The sequence below is a fragment of the Streptopelia decaocto genome, assembly GCF_964273445.1.
Source record: "Streptopelia decaocto genome assembly, chromosome: 19".
NCBI lineage: Eukaryota > Metazoa > Chordata > Aves > Columbiformes > Columbidae > Streptopelia > Streptopelia decaocto.
Window position 1 is genome coordinate 3,729,363 of NC_138674.1, and position 23,370 is coordinate 3,752,732.

Genomic DNA, 23,370 nt, shown 5'->3' on the forward strand with positions numbered 1-23,370 from the left:
GAAGCAAGAACCGAGTAGGAGTCTGATCCAGTTTAGTGTCTCCAACACTAATATTAGAATAAAAATTAAAAAAAATCCATGTTGGTTGAATGAAGAACTGTTGAGGTAATATACCAGAAGAGAATGGATTAAAATAAGTGTGAAGAAGAGAAACTTTCATTAATAGCTTCTGAGTAAGAAGGATCTAAAAGAAATTAACTAATATAAATCATTTGTCCCAATGTCACCATCTGGAGAGCTGGATCACCCAGGGCCCAGAAGAACAAATTTGAATTCCATGGTGTGATGTTACATGAACAGGGTGAAGTTTGTTCCTCCTGCGTCTCTGGAGAACAATCCTATAGCATCAGAAGTCAGAGATCCCTTGGGTGCACCCTTTCTCCTTAAGACTTCTTGATTTATACTTAAATAAGCTCTTTTTAAGGTTGCTGTGTAGCTAGTAAACCTGGCACAATACAATATTTGATCCAATAGTATAAGATTTTTAAGAGAAACCTGGTTATGCTATATAAAAAAATGATGTTTTAGTTACATTTCATGGAGCATCACCAGGACTGAGAGCAACTGCAAGACTCAATGGCTTTAATACAAGCTCCGAGGCGTCAGCTGCGTGTGCTTTGGGTTGATTTGCTGTTGCTCAGGTGTCAGAGCATCCTCCAAGCTCGGGGGTAGTTGGTGTTTCTGTAGATAGCGTCTCCCACTTGCGAAATAAGTGATTTTTTCAAATGACGGGTGGTATGACCCTGCCCATCTCTTGGAGCCTGTTGTGGCAAGGGAAGGGCAACGCTGAAGGGACAAGAGGCTGCGATGACAAGCGGCAGGGACGGAAATTGGTTGGAGACCTTCATAAGTCCCCTGCGATCTGAATTACCCATTTCATTGCATTTACACAGTACTGTTGTATGGCTTGGTAGCGCAGGTGAGATGTGGTGAGAGCTCCGGTGGCCAGGCCCGGGGTTTCACGGTCACTAAATGCAGTCGCACACGCCAGCGTCTCCCTCGTGAGCTGAAAACTGAGCTGGTCCCCAAAATACAGATGTCGTTTTCAGCCAGATCGCTTCTTGTTCTGACTCACCGCAGGGTTGTGCAAGTGCCGGTGCTGATGGAGGGACGAGTTGCAGAGAGAACAAGAAACTGCAGTTCCTGCCTGTGTCTGATGTAGGGCAGTGTCCTTCTGTCACTTTAGTGCTGAGGCTGCAGGAGAGGTAACGTGGTGGGTGTCTGCTCTGCCTGTCACATCTGGAAATAACATGATCAGCGGCTTATGGTGGATAAATCAGTGACTATTTGCTCCTTAGAGGTAATAGGGTATTATTTGCAAGGAACAGCCTGCATTTGTGGGAGTTTCTATCAAGCTGCCTTTCTGTTGGGGACAAATTTAGGGTCTTTGTGCTTGTTTTTCAGTCGACTTTGCTGCTTGTGCTGGTGGCTTTTAAGACATCCCTTGTGAGTTGGGCTTGCGTGTCTGCTGGCTGAAACCGTTCAGAGATAAATAGCTGATGGTTAGAAGATAACCTGTGCTTTCCTGTGATCATGTTGTTAGTTATTTTGCCTGTTTTCTGAGCTCTGTTCTGAAGAAAGGGGAGGGCAGGGAGAAGCTGTGTAGTGAAGCATCAGTCAGGACAGCACATACCTGCTGTTCTTGTTCTGATGCTGGCCCTGTTGCCATTTCAGTTCCAGGTTTGGTACAAAACAAATTTTGATCTCCAAAGTTCTGAACGGGACAGAAACTGGTTATTGAGAGGTCACTTCTGCCCTTGCAAATTCTGCAGTAATTAAGGTTGTCTGAGTAGTCCATTTAATGATATTAAAATGAAGAGGCAGTGGGAAGATGGGTGGTGCTTGAGGAGGAGGCACTGAGCGTTACATTCCCATCGGAATCAGAAATGGTGTCTTTACATTTAAATCGCATTGATCTGCTGTGGTGAGATCCAGCGAGGTGTGTGGGGGAAGAAATGGGACACCAGAACCCTTCCCTAATTTTGACCGCTGATCGTTTTGGCTTTTATAGCTCCGATATTTGCGGGTGGCACCCACGACGCTGCACCAGCCGGTACATCTGGTTAAAGATGAGGTTTCAAACCGTGTTGTTTCTGTTTCTCGTGTGCCAGCAGCGCACAGGGATGGCGAAGGGCTCCGCTCCCCGGTGGCTGGAGCAGGTCGGGCGGCTCCGAACGTGGCCACATGAAGAGGATGTTTTGATGTTCCTGCTCCGCGAGTGGTCCAGCAGGTATTGTGTGTTGGGAAATACCTGCTCTACCTGCACAGGCGCTTCCTCAGCGCCGCTCCACTTGAACCTGGCTGAAAGTGCATATTTAATTCTTAAGATTGAGAAATCCCGACGCTGACAAAAGCCGACCTCGGTGTGTTTTGAAAACTGCTGTTTGCTTTCCTTTGAGGAACAAAATCCTTTATCTGGGGGGCAAGTCTGACCCTCCGCAGTGCTTTTGGGATGGGGGAGAAGCAGGTAAGGGAGGATAAGCCGCAAGAAAGGGAAGGCTCAGGGTTGCTTACAGCCCATGGCTGCACGTGGTTGACTCGTCTTTCTCACCCTTTTCACTTTGAATATATTGGGAGCCAGGCAATAACAACCCTGTTGAGCAGCTGGCCTGAGTCGTTATGGCTTATTTATTTTGAATATTGATAAGATGGGACGTATTTAAATCCATCTGTGGCACTGAAATCAGAGGTCTGGATGTGTCCACAGCAGCGGTTGCATTGTGGCTGAAACAGATCTTTATTAATCGCTTAAATGAGGCAGCCAGAAATATACGCTGCCCTGGTGCTTCATAGGACGAGCATCTCTGTAGTAGGTAGTCGTTGCCCTGTCAAAAGTTACTGGAAAAAAACTGCTTTTTGGCAATGTGCTGCAAATAGCAGCACACGTCACATTTGTCAATGGGTTGTGTTGTGTAACTGCTGCTTGCTGGAGCATTATAGAAAACCAGAGTTGCGTTTTGCTCGCGAGGCGCTAGAGCTGCAAACTGGAGGCTGGCTGCAGTGTTTGGTGGGGTTTTTTTTGTTAAAGTAGTTGTCGGATCCAGCGACGTTGTGTTCTGGGGTGTTGTAATACTGGAAAAAATTTGCATTTGTCATATTGAAATGAGGGTAGCGCGTTGTGAACTGAGAGCGGTGAAATCTGCTCTTTAAAAGGTCTGAGCATCTCAGGCTCGAGCTGTAGCCCCGAGTGCTCCGGGCTCCTCGAAATAAAACCGCTGTGAGTTTTTTATACCGGGGAATCATCTGCGTGGAATTGGGCAGCGCTCTCTTTTTTAACACATTAGCTGGAAACAGCCCCTCGCTCCGGAAAACACCAAATATGTGGGAGGAGCAGTTGGGCTGGATGTGTTGGTTGCCGTGCCTTTTATGTTGCTTTTTTTATGTCGTATTCTTTTCCCTAATGCAAATAAACTTGGAGTTGTAGGGAGGGGCTGCTGAGAAGAGGAAAACTTTCATTACGGACAGCTGACATGCAGAATAATCTCTTTTTATATGCCACCTACCACGTGATGGTTTAAAGTAAATCATAGTTCACTGGGTAAGGTTATTTCTGGCACGACTCTCCTCTTTGCGTAATAGTCCCATTCCAGCACGTCTTGCTTTACCCGGAGATTTTCTGGGCAACCGTTACTGGATATCGGGCCTGAGGAATAGAAATCTTGAGGAATTTATGAAATAAATACAGGTGAGGATAAAATAAATGTAACCAATTGTTGCTTTCTGCTTTGGATTATAACACTAATTGTGGCTGAAAATAACATTAAGACGAAAGATACAGACTGCAACAGTTCTCATGAAATATTCAAGCATTTAGGGCTTTCTGCTCATCAGGTCACTTGTAAAGTCATAGGGATCACACTATTATTATGGCTTTGTCTTGTTTCACAAATATTGGCATATCGATCGCTAGAATGCACTCAAATTTAGAGTAAAGCTTTCTCAGAAATCTCATTTAAAATGATCAAACACGTTTTAATGCTTCAAGGCACCTTCCTCAGTGATGTGATTCCGAGAAAGTGGGTCTTTTCCTTTATTCTGTACATCAGAAATATAAAAACATACCCTCATTGCAAACATCAAATACAAATGACTTTAGGGCGAGCGGTTGGGTGGCTGAGCAGGGGGCAGAAAATCTAAGTCAAGTCTACAGAGCTGGGAGGCTGCAACTTCTTTTATTGTCCTTCTCATGCCAAGTTCGCATTAACTGCACCTGTATGGGCAGACGTTGAAAAAGCTTCCTAAATACATTTGAAAGCCGGTGGTGGCGTTGCCCACGCGTTCGTATGGGTGATGGTGTGTTTGGAGATTCCCTCTAGAAAAAACAAGTCGAATGGGAGTTTTCCCTGCGATGGAAAGGGGTTCAAACCAAAACGGGGTGTGCAGACGCTGCAGATAACAGCAGTTAACATCCAAACTAAGCACGGTGTGTTCTAAGGTCTTTCTCGAACTGACTGTCTTCAGGCCATAGGTTTAAAAAATGTGCATACTAATATGGGAGAGATCTTTGGTTTTTTTTCCTATTGCCTTATATCTTAGCATTTCAAAGACACTGAAAAATTCCTTTTTCTCTATTCCTGTTTGAATACTGTTCACGAGGTCGAGGGGAAGAACTGGCTGATGCTGGTGGGGGTGGCTGACACGCCAGAAGGCTGTGCTGCCATCAGAGACCTGGACAGGCTGGAGAGTTGGGCAGGGAAACATTTAATGAAATATAACAAGGGCAAGTGTAGATTCTTGAATCTGGGCAGGAACAACCCCAGGTTCCAGTATAAGTTGGGGAATGACCTATTAGAGAGCAGTGTAGGGGAAAGGGACCTGGGGGTCCTGGGGACAGCAGGGTGACCATGAGCCAGCACTGGGCCCTTGTGGCCAGGAAGCCAATGGTACTTGGGGTGGGTTAGAAGGGGGTGGTCAGTAGGTCAGAGAGGTTCTCCTGCCCCTCTGCTCTGCCCTGGGGAGACCACACCTGGAATCTTGTGTCCAGTTGTGGCCCCTCAGTTCCAGCAGGACAGGGAACTGCTGCAGAGAGTCCAGCGCAGCCACCAAGATGCTGCAGGGAGTGGAGCATCTCCCGTGTGAGGAAAGGCTGAGGGAGCTGGGGCTCTGGAGCTGGACAAGAGGACACTGAGGGGGGACTCATTCATGTTTACAGATATCTAAAGGGGGAGTGTCAGGAGGATGGAGCCAGGCTCTTCTCGGTGACAACCAGTGATAGGACAAGGGGCAATGGGTTCAAACTGGAACACAGGAGGTTCCACTTAAATATGAGAAGCAACTTGTTCCTGGTGAGGGTGGCAGAGCCTGGCCCAGGCTGCCCAGGGGGGTTGTGGAGTCTCCTTCTGTGCAGACATTCCAACCCGCCTGGACACCTTCCTGTGTAACCTCAGCTGGGTGTTCCTGCTCCATGGGGGGATTGCACTGGATGAGCTTTCCAGGGCCCTTCCAACCCCTCACACTCTGGGATTCTGTGGGTCACCTTGTTAGATGTGTCCTTCTTTTCTCAGGAGTTAAACATAACGTCCATGGGGTGTTTTTTAAATGGATGTTGTTGTTTAAAGACAGCTGTATAATAATCTATTTTGGTTGTAATCAAGCTTGGCTTATAAACACCAAAATGGTTCATATAAAACCGATTTAAACTATCAGAGCTATTTCCTTTAGGGGTTAGCGTTACCTTTTGTTTTCCATAAAGGAAATTCCAGGATGAATTAGCAAAAGTGGTTTTGCCCTTTTAAGCCCCGCGGGATCAGGAGGATTGAAAAACTCCAGGGAACCCGCAGTGCAGAGGTCGGAGCTGCCAGCGCTTTGGTTCTCGACCCTCATGCCCTGAAAGTTCTCACCTTCAGGCTCCAGTATTGAAGCATTAGTAACATTTTTGAATATTCCTTCAGTTAAAATCATCACATAGAAGAAAATGTCATTTTTGTTGTAAAAGAAAATGCAGTTTTCACCCCCCTCTGCCCCCACCTTCCAGGGAGCAGCATTAAGGGACTGAGCTAAATACCAAAGGATTAAGTACCATATTAAATATCTTCATTTAATTATAAAAACTAGTGAAACTGTTACTTTTTCTCTGCTTTAAGTTAATTCCCTACATTAATTTACTGCTATTCATGTTCCTGCCAAGGCTTAAAATTTGCCATGAAAACAGCGCTAAAATACACCCTTCGTTAACCTTATTCAGGTGCTCATTACGTGGGCACTGATTGCTGCAGGGGTTTTATTTAAACTGATAAACAATGTAGCATTAATAAGTGGCCATATGGTAAGTGAGGCTCTTCATTCAACAAAATCATTGTTAAAAGAGGCGTTTAATTAGCCGCAGTTGTGTGGGAACGGGAGGGGATTTGGTTCCTCGTGGCCAATGCACATTAAACACTAAAATATTTTGAAGGCAGTGAAAATGGCAAGAGCGCATATGCAAACCTGACCTTTCCATCGGTCTGCACGGTCAACCCCAGCGTGTGCAAACTGATTAGTGCAGCTTTGCCAGGAAGATTTAAAGAATCTTCAGATTTTCTGGAATTTGTAAGTTAGCGCCGCCTCCTGAAAAGCTGGGCCCTGGTCCGTGCGAACATGCAATGTGTTTTTAGAGGCTCAATATCAGTCTTAGTATTTATCACCGATGGGTAGAAATATGTTTGCAGAGTAGTTAAAACCTCTACAATTTTTTTTTGAGAGAGTTTTCAAAGAAAACTTCATCAGGAAGAAGCTGTGTTGGCCTCTCCATCCATGATTCCACACTGGAGACTGAATAAGGACAAGCTGGAATTCCAACCCCTGACAGTGACCAGTGTCTGATCGCTATTACAGCAGAAATAAAATAACCTGCAAGCTGAAATTACAGTGACAATCTGCCCACCTCTTGTCACTTATTTACCCTTAATTGTATAAACCAGGAAGAACACAGTTAAGAACGTTGCCAAGCTACTATCAGCACAACATATTATTCTTACCAAGTGTAATGTCGTTGGTGTTTCTCTATGATTGAGCCTCCCAGCGTTTGTCTGGAGTTTAATCTCTATTAAAAAAGGTCAGACGATTTTACTTCCACTAAAGAAAATGGAAGAAGAAGAATTTATAGGACTTAAAAATCAGTGGCAAGGATGTGGGGGACAACAGGTGGAGGAAGCCCCATAAACGGCTTCTATGTAAATGTTAAAGTGCATAAACGTTAGACATGTTTTGCTGATGAGGAAGGGGGAAAGGAAATCTTGTTTTCTTCCAAAAAAAATCTGTTGAGATCTCCTGCGCATTTTGGAAACGCTTCTGTTGAAAATACTCAAGAAATGGCCGAGTGCGACTGCGGCGCAGGGAGCCGGTTCCCATAATGAGGAGCTGTTCCTATAATGGAGCTCACGCTCTTTTATATAGAATTGAGACAAGTCTGTTTTCTCTTGATCTGCACAGCTGAGGTGGATGCCTCTCCTCCCGCTTGCAGCTCATCAGTGTTAAATTCTATTTATTATAAATGTAATTATTAAAACGCAGAACGAGGCCGCCGGTGCCGGTTGCCGGTTCCCGTTTCGGGATGCAGCGCGTGTTGGGTTCGAGTTTCTCTCCTGGCTCCTTTCCCCCGGTTTTGTCTGCCTGGCACCCGGCCCCGGCAACTTTCTGCAACTGCGGAGCAATAGGACAAAAACTAAATTAGCCGTTTCAGCTTTAGCTGCCCAAAGGACTCGTTCCTCGCCCGGGGTGCTGCTGTAGCAAAGCAATTTCAAATGAATAAGCAGGCAGTCGCTTCCGTAAACGTTAGGATGATATTTAAAACTGCAAGTTCAGCGTGAAGCTGAAGATTACGGCCTGAAGATCAATCTCAGTACGTTTGTGCATAAAAATCGCTTTCTCAAATGACAGAATAATCGGTGGTTTTTGAAGCAGTTTGTTTCTCTGTTTGTGTGTCTGTAGTTCATTTGCTGGAGTCAGAAAGGGCGACGCTGTTGCCGCGGGACTTTTTTCTTAGTTGGGATGTATATGGCCCCGGCCCTGCATCAGGAACCTTCCCAACGCACCGCGGAAGGTGGGAAATTCTGCAGAACGTGGCGATTTTGACGTGGTTTGGAAGGAGCACACAGCGGGGACTGGAGCTTTTAAGCATAAGTGTGTGCAAGGTTGGGAGGCTCTTGCCTTTTCCGGCTGAACATTTCAAATACCAGAGCGATGGTGGTTTTATCTCATGTTCTCAAGCACCTGTTGGCTTGTTTGGCTCGTCGCTAGTGTTACGCTCTGCATGTTTTTTTTGTTTGTTTTTATCTAGTACTTAAAAATAAAGGAAAGAATGTATTTAGCTCTGAATTACCAAATTGTGATTGCCTCTGGCTTGGACAAGTTATGTTACTAAAATGCTGCTGCATTCTGTTTGTAAATATAGGAGTTACTGCTGAAAGTAACTCCGGGTAACTCTAGACCGGTCAGCCTCACCTCCATCCCTGGGAAACTGATGGAACGACTTCTCCTTGGTGCCATCTCAAGGTGTATCAGGGAGAAGAGGGTCATTAGGGACAGTCAACATGGCTTCACCAAGGGGAAGTCGTGCTTGACCAACCTCATTGACTTTTATGAGGACATAACAAGATGGATGGATGATGGCAGAGCGGTGGACGTGATCCACCTTGACTTGAGTGAGGCATTGACACAGTCTGCACAGCATCCTCACAGCTGAACTGAGGGATGCGGTCTGGATGAGCGGGGAGTGAGGTGACTGCGAACTGGCTGAAGGGAAGAAGCCAGAGAGTTGTGTTGTTGCTGCTCTCAGGAAAGGTGGAGGAGGTTTTCTGTGTACCCTAAAGACAGAGCCTTGGGGACAGGACTTGGCAAGTGAGTCCATGGCAGTGATTTTGATTATTTAAATGAACCCTGTGCTAACTATCAGGGTAAGTCTATGGCAGTGTTTGTCTTGTTACTTTTTAGGGGAGCCGTCTGTTAATTAATTGTGCAATTAGCAGGCAAACACCCTTTTATTTGTGATTCGCCATCCCTCTTCCCGACACATTTCCGTAGCTCACGTGTAACAGTTGCGCAACTGTTGACGGCTTTGATTAATACGAGGAAAGTATTTAATGTGCTTTCGAATTCATTGAGTAATTTAATATCTAAGAACATGGTATATAACAAATAACGAGTTAGGGAGCAGGTGGCGAGTAGAGCTGTCGTTTGGCCGCACCGGGGTGCGAGTGGTTTATCAAGGGCACACCCCACGTCTTGTGTTTCCAGCCTTCACTGCTGTATCGTTCTTCTATTTTTATGGGTGTTTTTTTAATTGTGGAGGGCATCTGTTTGCCTTAGTGTGATTTTTTTTTTTTGATCATCGTAAATCTTCCCTTTGCAGAAATGCTGGGTTCGAGTTTGTTTTGCAAACACGGCTCTGAGTAACGAAGGGATTTTGGTGGAGAATCGAGCAATGTTTAGTAGACACTTTAAGAAAAAGAATCCACCCTTTTTCACGGCCTGGTTTGTAGTAACTTAATAAAACTGGCATTGAAGAACACTGACAAGTTCAAAATGAAACAGGTTTGTTTGTAGTAGCTGTGATTCAGTATTTAAGCGCCAGGACGTGCGGCTGTAACGTCCCAAGAATCTGCTCGTGGCTCGGGGAGGTGACGGCCGCGGGCCGGCCCGAGCCGGGAGGTGCCGGAGCTCACAGACACCTGCACTGATCCCTCCCAAATCCATAAATTGCTGACAGCACGTTTCCCCTTGGAAACGTTCAATATTTTGTTTCTGTATGTGCAAATGTGATGGCTGGGACAAGGGAGGTGTGGGTGATGTGCAAGCGCTGAGGAGGAGGATGTTGTTATCTTGTTCTTTTTTTCCCTAACGCCAGGTGAGGGGTGTTCACTCCCTGCCCCTCTCCGTGTCAGGGTCACCACGGTGCATCTTTCCGGGAACAGCAAAACCAAAATACACGTCAGGTGAACACGGGGCTGTGGAAGCTGCACCTCAAGGGGCCGTTTCGCGCTGTCTCTAGGAACCGGTGCTTGTGGTTTGGTTTGCGTGCGTTCGGGGCCTCTTTTCTTGTTTTTCTGTTCCTTTCCTCTGGCTGTTTTTTAAACCAGAGCTGTGCGCTGTGCTCCTTGGGTGAAAACGGTCCGCCTTGCTGAGTTGTCATCTGTCTTCAGCCCTGCAGCTGGCACTGTGTCAGCGCTATCGCTAAAGCAAACGGCGCTGCTCGGCGGCAGGGGCACCACGTGGGCCTCCGCTCCTTACAACACAGAAATCTGGATGGATTCTATAAAATAATTTTACTTTCTAAGTGTTGCAGCAGTCACTGGCTGGCGATGCTGATTGGGAGCAGCTAAGTGATGGTTTCTTCCATTTGCGATCGCTCGGGGTCCCTGGGCTGCTCTAAACGGAGCCGCGTTCCTCCTGCATTCTTGATAGTAGAAAGTACAACGTTTCGTCTCTTACAGCGCATCGCAAACTTGCTACAACCTCAGCAGGGTTAGCCTGACCTCGGTTTGTCTAAATGAAGTTTTGTGTCAAGGGAGAAAAAGTCCAATGGGAACAGGGTGATTGGAAGTAAGCAGCATCCATCCCTCCTGCAGAACCAGGTTGTAGGAAAAGCAAACTGAGAGAAGAGCCTGCAGAGCATGGGAAGCTCCCGAGCGCTTGGAGATCCACAGCGGCCGGTTTTTGCATGAGGGTTTGATTAATCCCGTTTGTCAGAATGGATCAAGTTTATTAATCGGTTAAAAAGCGCCCGTGTCCATTTAAACCTGCCCGAGAACGCGGTGGAAACCCGGCCTGTGCCCTCGGTGGTCGCGGCCATGTTCAAGACGCCTCCCCCTCTCCTCTCGGTCCAGCCGTGGCCTTCTGACTCATTTAGTACTGACTCAGATCTTTAAATATCTTTGCCGATCTGCTCTCTGTAGCCTGTTGTTCAGCAGCACGTTTCCCCGGGTTTCTGGGGTAACGCTTTCCCATGATGTGCTGCAGGTGCGGACGCGGCACCGGGGGGGTCCAGTAAGTTGTGGGAGCCCAGGTGCTGTTGGCTCTCAGCAGGACTTGGTCATTGAACCATTCTTTAAATTCCCACCTCTGGGTTAGCAATGAGTGGTCAGAAATCAGGAGAAGATAGCCATATATATATATATATATATATATACACACATATATATATATATACACATCTGTGGATCAAGTCCACAGCATCAAGGTAGAAGGTGCTGCCAGAGGAAAGGGGAAAAGTGAGACTTTGGAAATGTATGTGATCTTTTTGCAAGTGTAGTAATCAAATAACAGGCACAGGGGGTTGTGGACAGAAGTGGCAACTTCACTTAAGTGCAGTAAAAATGGTAAAGCAAACAGACAAGTGCTTTAGGTAATGATTTGGAAGCAGTGCGTAAGAAGAGAGAAGTACCGTGATGGCAATTTTGTCTTCAGACTGTATTTTCTTGCTATCAAATCTGGTAGACGAGAATCAGGAACTTAAAATGGGTGCGAAAGGCGAGTTGGCTGAGCCGATGCTGCTCCAGGAGCTGCGGGGCACAGGGATGAGTTTTGCTTCTCGCCTCCAAAAGCCACTGTGGCCCCGTATTAAACAGAAATGTGAACTTTACAGTTGTGAGCTTGATCTTTCTATCCTAAGACAGTTCAGTTTGTGTCGTCTTCCTGTGGTTTATCTTAACTGCAAGTTCAATTTTTAAAGTGTTTTTTAATGATGTGATCAAGTAGAAACTGTGTTTTGCCATTGGTTTGCACCTGAACCCCCTCCCTAATCTTTTACTGTCCCAGAGGCAAAGTTAAATTGTGCCAGAGTTCTTGTTTTTAAGGTAATTTGATTTGAGTATTCAGACGTTGCACAGAGCTCCATTGATAAAGCAAAGAGCAAATTTCGTAACAGGGATGTTTGGGTTTGAAACTGCAGAGAGAGAATCTGATGCTTACATACACTGTAACTGGAAAAATGATTAATCCTTCTCTTCCTTTTCAGTCCCTTGTAGGGAGCCCGGAATTACCTTCAGTAGGGCTGCTGACACTGATGAGAGGACTTTTATGCCAAGGTATGAGGTTTTTAATGTTCTCAATGTATTTAAAATGAAATTGTTAACTGTGAAAACATTGGCAATTAGGGAATCTCGAGAATTTTTAAGTGTATAATGCGTTGTTTAACATAAAAAGTTGTCTGAATCTTGTTTACTCCAGTGGGGAGAATAAACCCCGAGGTTTTGTGCTCCGTCTTTCCTACCGTCCTCTGCTATTGTAGAAAACACAAATCTCTGACTACATCCCGCAGTTTCTTTTTAAGGCTGAGTCAAGAACGTGTCTGCTTTGATTTGTATTAGTTTTAAGTCTTTTGTTATCATCTTAATGGAGATGGTGTCGTCAGTTGTGGCCGGTGTTTCAGCAAATTATGCAAAACCATCAGGCCGTGTGCTCTTGCCCATCTTCCTCGTGCTGAGGAGCGTATTGTGCCTCCAGAGGTGTATGGAGAAGGAAGGAGAAACTAATACATACAAACTGCCCTCTTCAGGTGTATTAAATTGTACTTGGGCATCTGCATTTCACAGGGCGCATGTCACATTTCAGATCAGCGTGAAGTTCCCGCGCCCACTTCGTTTCAGTGCTGTGTTCGCTTATCTTTGGGCTTTTCTCTCCCCACCGCTTGAATGATAAACTTCTTGCTGAGCTGGTGAAACTTCTCTAACAGGAGCAGCTAATTTTTGCATGGGGTTTGTCTGCTGAAGGGCCTCGGCTGCTTTCCCCGCAGCCTCTGGCTGGGAAATACCCCCCGAGTTCTGCTTCTTTGTGCCCCGATTCGTGCGCTCGGTTGCGACGGGGTGAAAGATGATTCATGCGGTTAAGAGAGCGCGAGCGCTTGGCTGAATAAAGACGCAGGTGAGCGGGCGCTGGGAGCCACGTTTCAGGTTACGGCTTCATCCGTTTGTGCATCCAAGCTGCTGGTGCCTCTCAGACATCCTTCTCCTGGCCCTGCCTTGCATTTTTGTATATTAAAACAAATATCCCGCATCTTTTCTTTACCTTTCCATCTGTCGACAGGCCAGGGCCCTTCGCTCTTCCTTCAGGGAGGAGCTGGGCATCTTGATGCCCAAATATCCATTTTGGTCACTCCCCAAGCAATGTTGGTGGCAGCAGCAGCAGCAAAGAGACGCTCCTGTCCAAGAATTAAGACGGGATTAATCCCGAGGTGTCGGGTGTTTCACAGCGCAGAGCGAAGTTTGTTCATGATTATAGATGCAATCTGAACCCTGCTCGTTTATTACTCTGTATTTCAAGATATATTTTTACGCTCCTTCGTGATCGTTCTTTTCTTGAACCCAAAGAAACACTCAACACCCATAATTTCATTCCCTTGCAACTCCACTACGGAGAGCTCTGGATGGAAATGAATGCAGCAGTGTCTGACTATTGAGGTGGGCATAGACAGTTGCCAAAGGAAAAGCTGGCGCGGCCGCAGCATAGTAATTCTTGAGCACTCTATTCCTGTTGTATAAACAGATAATATTAACATACTCGTGAAAGAGCTACGAGATAATTAAGGCGTGTGGGGTTTACAGTAATAAGGCTCATGTGTTTCAGGATCTTGGTTTCCTGTTGCACCTGAAAAAAAACATAATCAGCAAATGCTGCAGAGAAGAAATGAGAAGTTACTCTTGTTCTGCTCCCAGCTGAAACTTTCCCACAAGTATTTTTACTATAAATAAGAAGTGAAAGAGTTCACAGCTAAATTTAACCCTTAGCTTGATTGCTTTCTGGGTTTTCTAGGGTGGAACTGGAGGGAGATGAAGATGAACCGGATCACTAAGTTGCATTTATACTTTATAAAAATGCGTTGCCCTTCTATTTCTAAGGATTATCAAGTGGAAAATCGTTGCTAATTGGAATTCCCCTCTCCTTCCCATCCAAAATCAGGATTTTTGAGAGAAAGGAAGTGAATCTTACTTCTTGGGAAATTTTCAAGCGGAAGAGCTTACAGCTATCAGAATTTTAACCAAAAATAGCATCAACCTACTACAGTGCGTAGACATTGCTCTGCTTTTAAATATTCAAAATTACCATTCTGGAAAATCCCTTTGAGTTTGACTTCATTTCACAGTTTCTATGAAGCTAAGCAACTGCAGCTAATAGAGGCTTCAATTAAAACCAGCACAAGGTGCTTAAAACCGATAGCTTCAGCTTTAATTCCTCCTCTAAGGCTTGGCAACCTGAGTGCAGAGCGTCCTGGATTTCTGTCCTTTTGATTTAAATGAGCTTAAAGTTGTGTTAAACCGGCCACAGAGCTTGTACGCGGGATTTTTGAACTGGTTGTTTTAACCTATACTTGTGTCACATTTAGACCATAAAGCAGCCTGTGGTTTAGGGTTAAAAGGAGGGTGTTTGGGCACGGTCTCCGGTGTCACATTCAGCTGCTGGTCCCAGTGCAGCTCTGGTGGGGACTGGCTGTGGGTGTGCGGCAGCACGTGGGTTCCTTCTTGACCCTGCGTGTTAGCAGCTTTCCCTTGGGAATTTAAATGATAGGAAAAAAGCCTGTCCCGATTGAATGATTACATAAACTTGAGACACAGATTGTCAGGGAGTCATCCACAGTTACAAAGCTATAAATACGATCCCCGCTTTTCGCAGACGGTTGTTAACGGGAGTCGACAAGGTGAGACGTTTCTCGCTCAAACTACTTTGAAGACGTTTTGATTTTTAAAGCGATCCTCAAACCGCAGCCGGCAAACCCATAAATGCTGTCGCAGGGTTCGTTTGCAATGCCTTGGAGAAACGCAGCTTGCCCAGCCTCATAGCGTTCATGTTTCCGAAGCCTTACTTGGGAAGAAAGCGCTATCTTGCAGGGAAGAGGGGAAGATAATTCGCTGCTGAGATCATTGTTTGCTTGAGCTCCGTTGATAGGGACAGCCCAGCCTGGCTTCTATTGTAAACATAGTGTAAAATGTTTATCGCCAGCTTTGTCATTTGCCTTATTTGTCGGGGAATCTCGGTGAGAATGAGAAGTTTTTCTGGTGCTGCGTAGCGAGTTAGAGGGAGTTGCAAGATTTCCATAAAAAGGCAGAGCCCTTGCTTGGGCGAGCAGCGAGGTTCTGCCTTGGCAGCCGTGAGTTAGGCCTGACCTTTTCCAGAGAGAAAATCCTGACTTAAATCCTTCCCTGCTGGGGGGGGTGGGTGGGAGAAGTAAACCTCTCTCCTTGCATCTTGCTGATGTAATTTTCCTGACCGAGCCTCGTTGTTTTGTGCTCTAAAATGCTGAGAATGCAGAAGATGGGTGGTTTGTGCTACGCGGTGCAGCCGGGCGCTTGTGCCGCGGGGTTTCCATCCTCTTCCTCTCCCAGCACCGACAGGCTCACGGAGCATCCCGTATAAACTGGGGCTATCAGAGCAGCCGTCTAAATTTGAGTGCCCAGCTGGAGAAGTCAAAAACTTAGCTGTTATTAAAGAGATTTGTGCTCTCGGGAGTATTTGGAGAAGGGGAGTGCGTTGCTACTTTCAAAGGACAGCGTTGTAAATTTGTGTGTATGCGTACACTTTTAACTGTTGGCTTGTTTCCTGCTTTCCAGATTGTCTCTATTGGAACAGACCACACCATGCGTGAGTACAAGCTAGTGGTCCTTGGCTCAGGAGGTGTGGGGAAGTCCGCGTTGGTGAGTTTTGGGAAGCGGTTCCGAAACCGATAACACAAACGTCAAACCTGGCCGATCTCATTGCAGACCGTGCTGATTAAATGCGTTGGGATATTTGTATGGCTTTTAAAGCGTGTGGTGACTCCCACGTAGCCACCGTTACGCTGCAGAAATATCGGTGTGTCGTGGTTTTGGAGCAGCAGGTGATTAATCACTGTTGCAATAGCTCGCATTTAATTCCTGCATCCCGCATGGGTGTAATATTGTAAATGACCGAATGCCTAAGTGTTAAAAGCCCAACCTGCGCTGGCACAGCGAATGCAGCTCTGTGTACCTCGACGGCTGTGTTGTCCATCCTGGATAGAACCCGAATGCGCAGCCTGGACTGAAAATACGGGGCAGAACGAGAAGTGACCTCCAGTACGCACAGTGCGGAGGGACAAGCAGACTGATGACACTTTGCACTCATAAGTACTCGTGTTGTTTGCAATAAGAGGTTTACATAGCAGGGTTGATAGGGAAGCATTGTAAGAGAGATTCCTGTCACCTGTTTATCACCCGTCAGTCAAGCGGCTCGCTCCAGCGAGGAGGGCAAAGAACCGGTCAAGTGTCAAGTTATCTGAAACGAGGAACTGCACCGTGTTCCTGTTCACAGAAGGTGATAATAGCTGACCAGCTGTTCACCTCATAGATGCTGCTGCTTGCAGCGCTGATTATTTTGAAATGGGCTGCTAATTACCTTGGTGCATCACCTGCAGAATCCAGGTTGAACAGGAGGAACCATTATTCAATTATGTATCACATTTGACGCACTATCTCAGAGATCCCATCCTGACCTTTACAAGATGCAGGTGTCTGATTTTTTTGATACACTATTCTTCCACAGCAACTGAAGCAATGTTTTACTTTTTCCACCAGCATCCCCTTGATTATCATGCTTTTGTTATGTAATACTGAAAGATTCACTAGGTAAAATAGGGCATGGATTCACATGCTGTACATAAAAATTATTCAGTGTCTGACACACTTGAATTTACTTATTTGTGATGTGAAGTCTGAGTCAGCATCCACCTCTGGCCTTTTTAAAAGCTGAAATGCAAATAGGCTGGTAAACAGAAATTATTTTTAATAGTCTAGGTGCTAAGTAAGCATATATTCTAATTAATTTGCAACAATGATCCATATGCTTATAACAGGACACTGTAAGTGCCAATTGTCAGCTAAGAGTGAATATATTTAGCTTTAAGATGACTACTTATTTACAGGTGTTCGAAAGGAGATGTTACAAGGTGGGATTTAAAATAATACGGGGGTCACTTTAAAATTCTTTCTTCGAACCGTATAAACGATGATGTCTAACAAAGGGGCTGGTGTCCCCTTGCAGTCTGTGTTTTCATTACAATATGGTGTTGTTTCACTGCAAATCCTCCCTGTTGGTTTAACTCTTCTGTGCCAACGTGATGCTGATCGCGCCTATTGGTCACAATGACAGCATAGCAGAAAAACCTTCGCAGTTATTAAGGCACAGGACTTTGTTTCCTGTACAGTAGTTTTCTCCCCATTTCTAATGAGAGTAAAAATCTTCTGGAGTATCAGTGAGTAGACAGAATTACCAAGAGGATCCAGTTGTGCATAGTCCTATATAAATCTCAAAGGTGCGATGCACAACCCTCAAAATAAGGACGAGTTTAAAAAGCCTTGGATCCGCCATAACCTGAAAACAACCCCAGATTTGTATCATCTTTCCACCTGTAATCTAGAAAAGCAAAGTGCATCAGATTAAGAATATTACATAGTAGGACACGTTATGAATGAAGTTAAATATGATGATAATTAAGGTGGTGTGTGATTGGTGTCTATGTGAACACACGAGCGTCAGCTGAGAGAACAAGTTAGAACAGTGATTTATTAGAAATCGAGCAATTTGACGAGAGAATACATGGGTTATTTTTTTTTTCCTGAACAGTACTGTATTTGTGGACATCAAATAAGACTCTGGGTGTTTAAAGTAGATAAAGTGTTGTGAGTGGTTTGTCAGGTTCTCACACTGAAGGCTGGTTCACATCTGTAACCTGCAATTCTTATCCTTGTTTTCCATTGCTGGTGTAACACTGCAATCCACATTAATAGCGGTATCTTATTATAATGATTTTGCTGAGACCCTTTATCTGAAAGGCAGACTGGGACACATTTCAGTGTGACAAAAAACTACTGGAGAAGCAAAGGCTTTGATCATTAGAGTATAAAATGAGTTTATTTAGTGATGTAGGATGATTTTAAAAAGATGGAGTACTAGAAATCTTTTCTTCTTATCACAAAACAAAGCAAACCATGAGGAACTGCTCAGTTTCCAGCGTACAGTGAGTTGTTCTGCACGTGGTACTGAAAGTTTGCAAGTGTTGGTGTGACAAATGCGGACCCTCTTGCACAAAAATCTCAGCCTTCTGGCCGCACAAAATACAGCTTCTCGAAACAGGTAGTGACTTCGCAGCATTTGTGTTTAAAAAAGAGTCATAGAGAGTTCAGCTGGCCCAAGTTAGTTGGTGTGTTTGATTTTTAAAGAGACAAAATTAAATGCTGCAATCTCAGTTTTACAACCAACCACCACCTTGTTCTACAAACCAAAGCGCAGCATGTGCGGAGCTTGGATGTCCAGGGATGGGTTGCATCCAAACGACAGCTTGATGGGAAATATTTAGGGTGGATTTGCTTTGAATAATTATATAGGAGAGGAAGGACTTCCTCTGTGAAATGAGTGATGTCTCCTCCTTTAATGGTTTAATACAAATTGAGTCACTGGAGGCACTCCAGATTTTACTTGCTGCTTTGAAATACGTCTGTGCTCTGGGCATGTAATCCAGAGTAGCTCCACTGTAAATCTAATGTGATTTGAATTGAAATGTGGATTTTCCACAGGGTACAGATTGCCAGTTCTTCTGATTAAATTTCAAGTCTTCCATATTTGGTGATTCTTGTTGTTCTCCTGAAGTGGCAGGCGCTGAAGTGAAGGCGTTTTAGAGGAGATCATCTTTGATGAAAAAGCAAGCAAGCAAGCAAACAGTTTACATTTCAAAAAAGTTTCAAAACCTTGCATGAATAAAGCGATTCTTAACACGACAGAAATGATGCACATTTTATTTTTAAAAATGGAAATTTATGTGTCTTTATCTGTGCTTCCCACTGTTGAATTTTGTGGAGTAGTTTTTGAGTCATTACTTTTTCATAAAGTGCTTCTTGGTAAATGTTACTGGTTCTGTTCAGTCCACTTAATTTTCTTCTTCTTTCCTTTCTGCCTAGACCGTACAGTTTGTTCAGGGAATTTTTGTTGAAAAATATGACCCAACAATAGAAGATTCATACAGAAAGGTAAAATAACGTTATTCTTATTTCTTTCAAGTCTCATAGAGCTTGCTTCTTTTTAATAGTGCAACAAAGAGATGGGAACAGCTCAACCAAACTAGGGTCTGTTCTGTTTGCTGTAATTTGACATATAATTATTACTTGAAAACACCAAGGTATCAATATTTGCTATGTGCATATGCAATTCTTTACATCTGTTTTGGGTGCAGGCTTGTAATTGCTGAGCAAAAGTCCTTGTCAGGATCCCTGATGCTGTCACGTTACGTAATTCTGTCCACAGAGCTGCTTTCTTCACGCCACTGATGTCAAGGAACCCATTGTTTTACAGATTACCATAAGTGTTCCCATCATTAAAGGCACCAAATGCCTTACTCAAGTCAAGGTGGATCATGTCCACTGCTCTGCCATCATCCATCCATCTTGTTATGTCCTTATAAAAGTCAATGAGGTTGGTCAAGCACAACTTCCCTTTGGTGAAGCCATGTTGACTGCCCCTAATGACCCTCTTCTCCCTGATCTGCCTTGAGATGGCACCAAGGAGAAGTCGTTCCATCAGTTTCCCAGGGATGGAAGTGAGGCTGACCTGTCTAGAGTTACCCAGGTCTTCCTTCTTGCCCTTCTTGAAGACTGGAGTGACATTTGCTTTCCTCCAGTCCTCGGGCACCTCTCCCATTTCCCAAGACTTGGCAAAGATGATGGAGAGTGGTCCAGCAATGCCCTCAGCCAGCTCCCTCAGCACCCGCAGCTGCATCCCATCCGGACTCATGGATTTATGGATGTCCAGATGGCCTCATCAACTTCCTCACCCTGATCTGGCGGCCTATAATAGACGCCCACAATAGTATCACCCTTGCCAGCCTGCCCCTTAACTTTCACCCATAGACTCTCAACTCGCTCCTCATCCGTGCCTGGACAATACTCAATACATTGTAGTTGCTCTCTCACATAAAGAGCAACTCCACCACCACACCTGGCTGGCCTGTCTTTCCTGAAAAGGACACAGCCATCCATGACCACATCCCAGCCATGTGTGCTGTCCCACCGTGTCTCCGTAATTGCCACCAGGTCATAATCTCCTGCCCTAACACAGGTTTCTAACTCCTGCTTATTCCCCGTGCTGCACGCATTGGTGCGCAGGCATTTCAGAGAGCGAGCTGAGCACACCCATTTCACCCCAGGGGTGTGGGAGGCCTCCCAGCCTTCATCAACTCTAGAGTGATGCCCTACTGATGCAAGCCCAGCTACCACCCCATCCCCCTTCGAGCCTAGTTTAAAGCTCTCCACATGAGCCCTGCTAATTCCTTGCTAAGCCTGACTCTGAGGATCACTAAATATTTTGCTTTTCCTTTTCTTCCCTAGCAGCAAAACAAAATATAAAAAATAGAAGTTTAAGGTCGTTTGATTTTTAAGAGTGGATTTGATCTCGCTGAAGTTGAGAGGCCTCATTTAGGCTTCGTTTACACCTTTATAATCAATAGGCCTGGAGCAGAAGTGAGCTGACCCAAATGCCCGGCTTGGGGCATAATTAATCCTCTAATCGTGGTGCACGTGGCCGCCTTGCTCACAGAGCTCTTTACACAGAAGTAAAAATGAAGCTGATATTCCTCTTGCCTGGCCCATTTTAATTTCAATTGCATGTGTGTCTTCCCTTTTTTCCCCAGCAAGTGGAAGTAGACTGTCAACAGTGTATGCTTGAAATCCTCGATACAGCAGGGACGGTAAGTACGATTTCGAGTTGGAATGGGGTTTCTTGGTCCCGGTCTGTTGTCTGGTCCCATGGCAGACACGTGTTTAACACAAACGATCACTACAAAATATGTCAGCCAAACCTTAACACCATGGGTTATGATTTGGGGCATAGAGCAGTTCGTTTGCAGATACATTTTTATTGCTACTCCTGATTTTTTCCCATTTTTTTTTTTTTTTTTCCAGAAGCCTTTTTCTCTTTTAGGGGGGGAAAGAAAAAGGGAAAGAAATGTGTTAATGGTTTTATTAAATTTGCATGCTTCAGTGGATCTCTGTAAGGGATAAAAATGTCAATGTGTGCTGCACAGTACTATATACTTGTCCATTATAATAAAAGTATTATTTTGTTCATTTGCCATATTCACCAGCTAATTACTTTTAAAAATATTTGATTACAGGAGCAATTTACAGCAATGAGGGATCTCTATATGAAGAACGGTCAAGGGTTTGCACTAGTATATTCTATAACAGCACAGTCCACGTTTAACGACTTACAGGACCTGCGGGAACAGATTTTACGGGTTAAGGACACTGAAGATGTAAGTAGAATATCTTTTTTGCTTTGCAGATGTTTAAAATGTCGCTCCCGTGTGTGATCGGGGGGTTCAGCTTTGTGCTGCGGGTGTCCCTGGGAATGGCTGGAGGAGTCTCAGCTACTGTCGCAAGGTTGTAATTTCGGGTGTTTAAATCCCTTTTTAAAACAAGGAAAAATCACATGAAGATACTTTGCATTCAGTCCTGCTTGACAGAAGAAAACTATTCACCATATTGCCGGTTCAGGCCCCAACTCCTGTCGCTGGGACTCCTTGGCAGGCTTTTAATGTCTCAGTGCATGATGTAGGAGAGGTTGCCGGTGGCTTTTGCCGCGGTGGCCACGTGGCTGTGCAGAAGTGTGGGAACTCTCTCCTCCACAGAAGCTGAAATTATATGTATTTTTTTTCCCAACAGTCAATAACATAGTCAAGGGTTCGCCCTGAGGAGTGTGAAAAAGATTGCCCATTTTATTTCCACTTACGGCTTAGAAGTAGCAGCTGCCTTTGCTGTTGGGCTGTGTCGCCGCTGTGATGTGCCGGGAGGGGATGAGCCGTATCCCCATTACCTTGTTTTGAATGGCTTTGGTTCCCTTCTTGGTTTAACGAGCTGAACTGCTATTTATGCAAAACTGGTTTTCATTTAGGTAGGGATTACGCCCGGATAAACGCCTGGAAACACGAGTCCTCCCGCAGTCAGCCCCTCGGGCCGAGCCCAGCGCTCCGCTCGGCTCCAGGGGAATTTGCACCGTAAGCCGGTCAAGTTCATCGGACAATAGAGACTGTTGCTTTCGTTTTGACTCCAGTGATTTGATTTAATTATTCAAATGCATGTATTTATTTTGCGGTAGGGGGATGTTACTTGTTGAATCCAAGCCTGAGAACTTTTAGAACGCAGAGTTAGGAAAATGTGTTCTTTGCTGTATTTAGGTTCAGAACGTGTCTTTCAAAATACCAATACATAAACCATTAAATTATATATGTCTAACAAAGTCTTCTACATGAAATAGTTGATGATCAGAAGATAGTTGTTCATCAAACCCTGTTTTTGGCTTTATGATAAACTATTACTACCTCTTCAAATAACCTTATATAGAGTTCAAACCTGTACTGTTTACCCATCTAAGTCACACTTTTTTCTATCTTAATATACTTTGTTTTTTTGCTGAACATGTTCAAAACACATTTTCGTGTTTTGGTACGAGAAAGTTGCTCTTAACTATCTAGAAAACTAAAGAATGGGATTAAGCTGATAGTTCTAAATATCCAGTTGGTCTCTGCTGTGAATAAGTTTTATTTGGATTTGCCTCATTTGTATTTGTGACTTTGGGTTTCTGATCTAATAAGTAAAACTTACTTCTCAAAAATAAGGGATCATTTTCTAATCAGTAGGGCTGTAAGTTTTAAATACAAAACCTAATCTTGAGTGTAGTCGAATTGAGAAGAGACTACAAATATTAACACCGAAGCAGATGAAAAACCTACAGTCTGTTGTGATTTACCAAAGGAAGTGGATAATGATTTATTTTCCAGCTGGAAAGTACTCATTTTCTGTTCAAAGAATTAAATGCTTCAGGAAATGGAGTGGGTGCACACCCATTATCAGCAGTTCTTTGGGTTTTTTTGCTGCTTTTACCCAGCATAAGGGAAACAGGATGCTGCTCTGTGCATGCCCAGCACCGCGATCCTGGGCTTCAAAACCAACCTCAGCTCTGGCTGGATCGGCCCCTCAAATCTGTATGAGATGCAGGTTGTAAAAGCAAATTGAAAATTACACGTAACCCACGATTCTCGGGTATAAAAAGTCCCAAACCGCGTATCTGTCCGCAAAGCGACTGTGCAAACGTGTGGCTGGAGCACAGGACTGTGCTGGAAATGACACCTGGCAGCGGGTAGTGTTGCTTTTGGGGGTTGTTGTGGAGTTTTCGAGGTGCTTTAGGTGTTTTTTCTTTGCTTGTTTAAGGTCTTTTCTACCTATTTGTGACATCTCGCTGGGCTGCGGCCACGGTGGAGACTGCCTGAGAAGCAGAGAAAGCCTGACGTTACATATCGGGCCTTTATTTCCAAGATACTCCAGCCGTGGTCGTTTTCCTACAGTATTAAATTTCTCTGTTGTTCTGTAGGAAATGTCACAAGGAATATGATTTCCCCAA

General features: G+C 44.7%; 1 protein-coding gene across 5 annotated transcripts in view; it reads left to right on the plus strand.

The window, feature by feature from the left end:
• Positions 1 to 23,370, plus strand: part of RAP1A (RAP1A, member of RAS oncogene family) — a 33,414-nt gene that overhangs the window by 4,244 nt on the left and 5,800 nt on the right. For 3 of the 5 annotated variants that reach the window (XM_082069438.1, XM_082069439.1, XM_082069442.1), the window contains 5 exons: positions 11,933 to 12,002; positions 15,519 to 15,602; positions 18,879 to 18,947; positions 20,603 to 20,659; positions 21,086 to 21,226. In XM_082069438.1, coding sequence (XP_081925564.1) covers positions 15,546 to 15,602; positions 18,879 to 18,947; positions 20,603 to 20,659; positions 21,086 to 21,226 — 324 coding nt within the window. In that variant the 5' untranslated portion in view covers positions 11,933 to 12,002; positions 15,519 to 15,545. Of the gene's footprint in view, positions 1 to 2,176; positions 2,231 to 11,931; positions 12,003 to 15,518; positions 15,603 to 18,878; positions 18,948 to 20,602; positions 20,660 to 21,085; positions 21,227 to 23,370 lie in introns of those variants that run through there. The other 2 variants (XM_082069441.1, XM_082069440.1) reach the window with 2 other exon arrangements.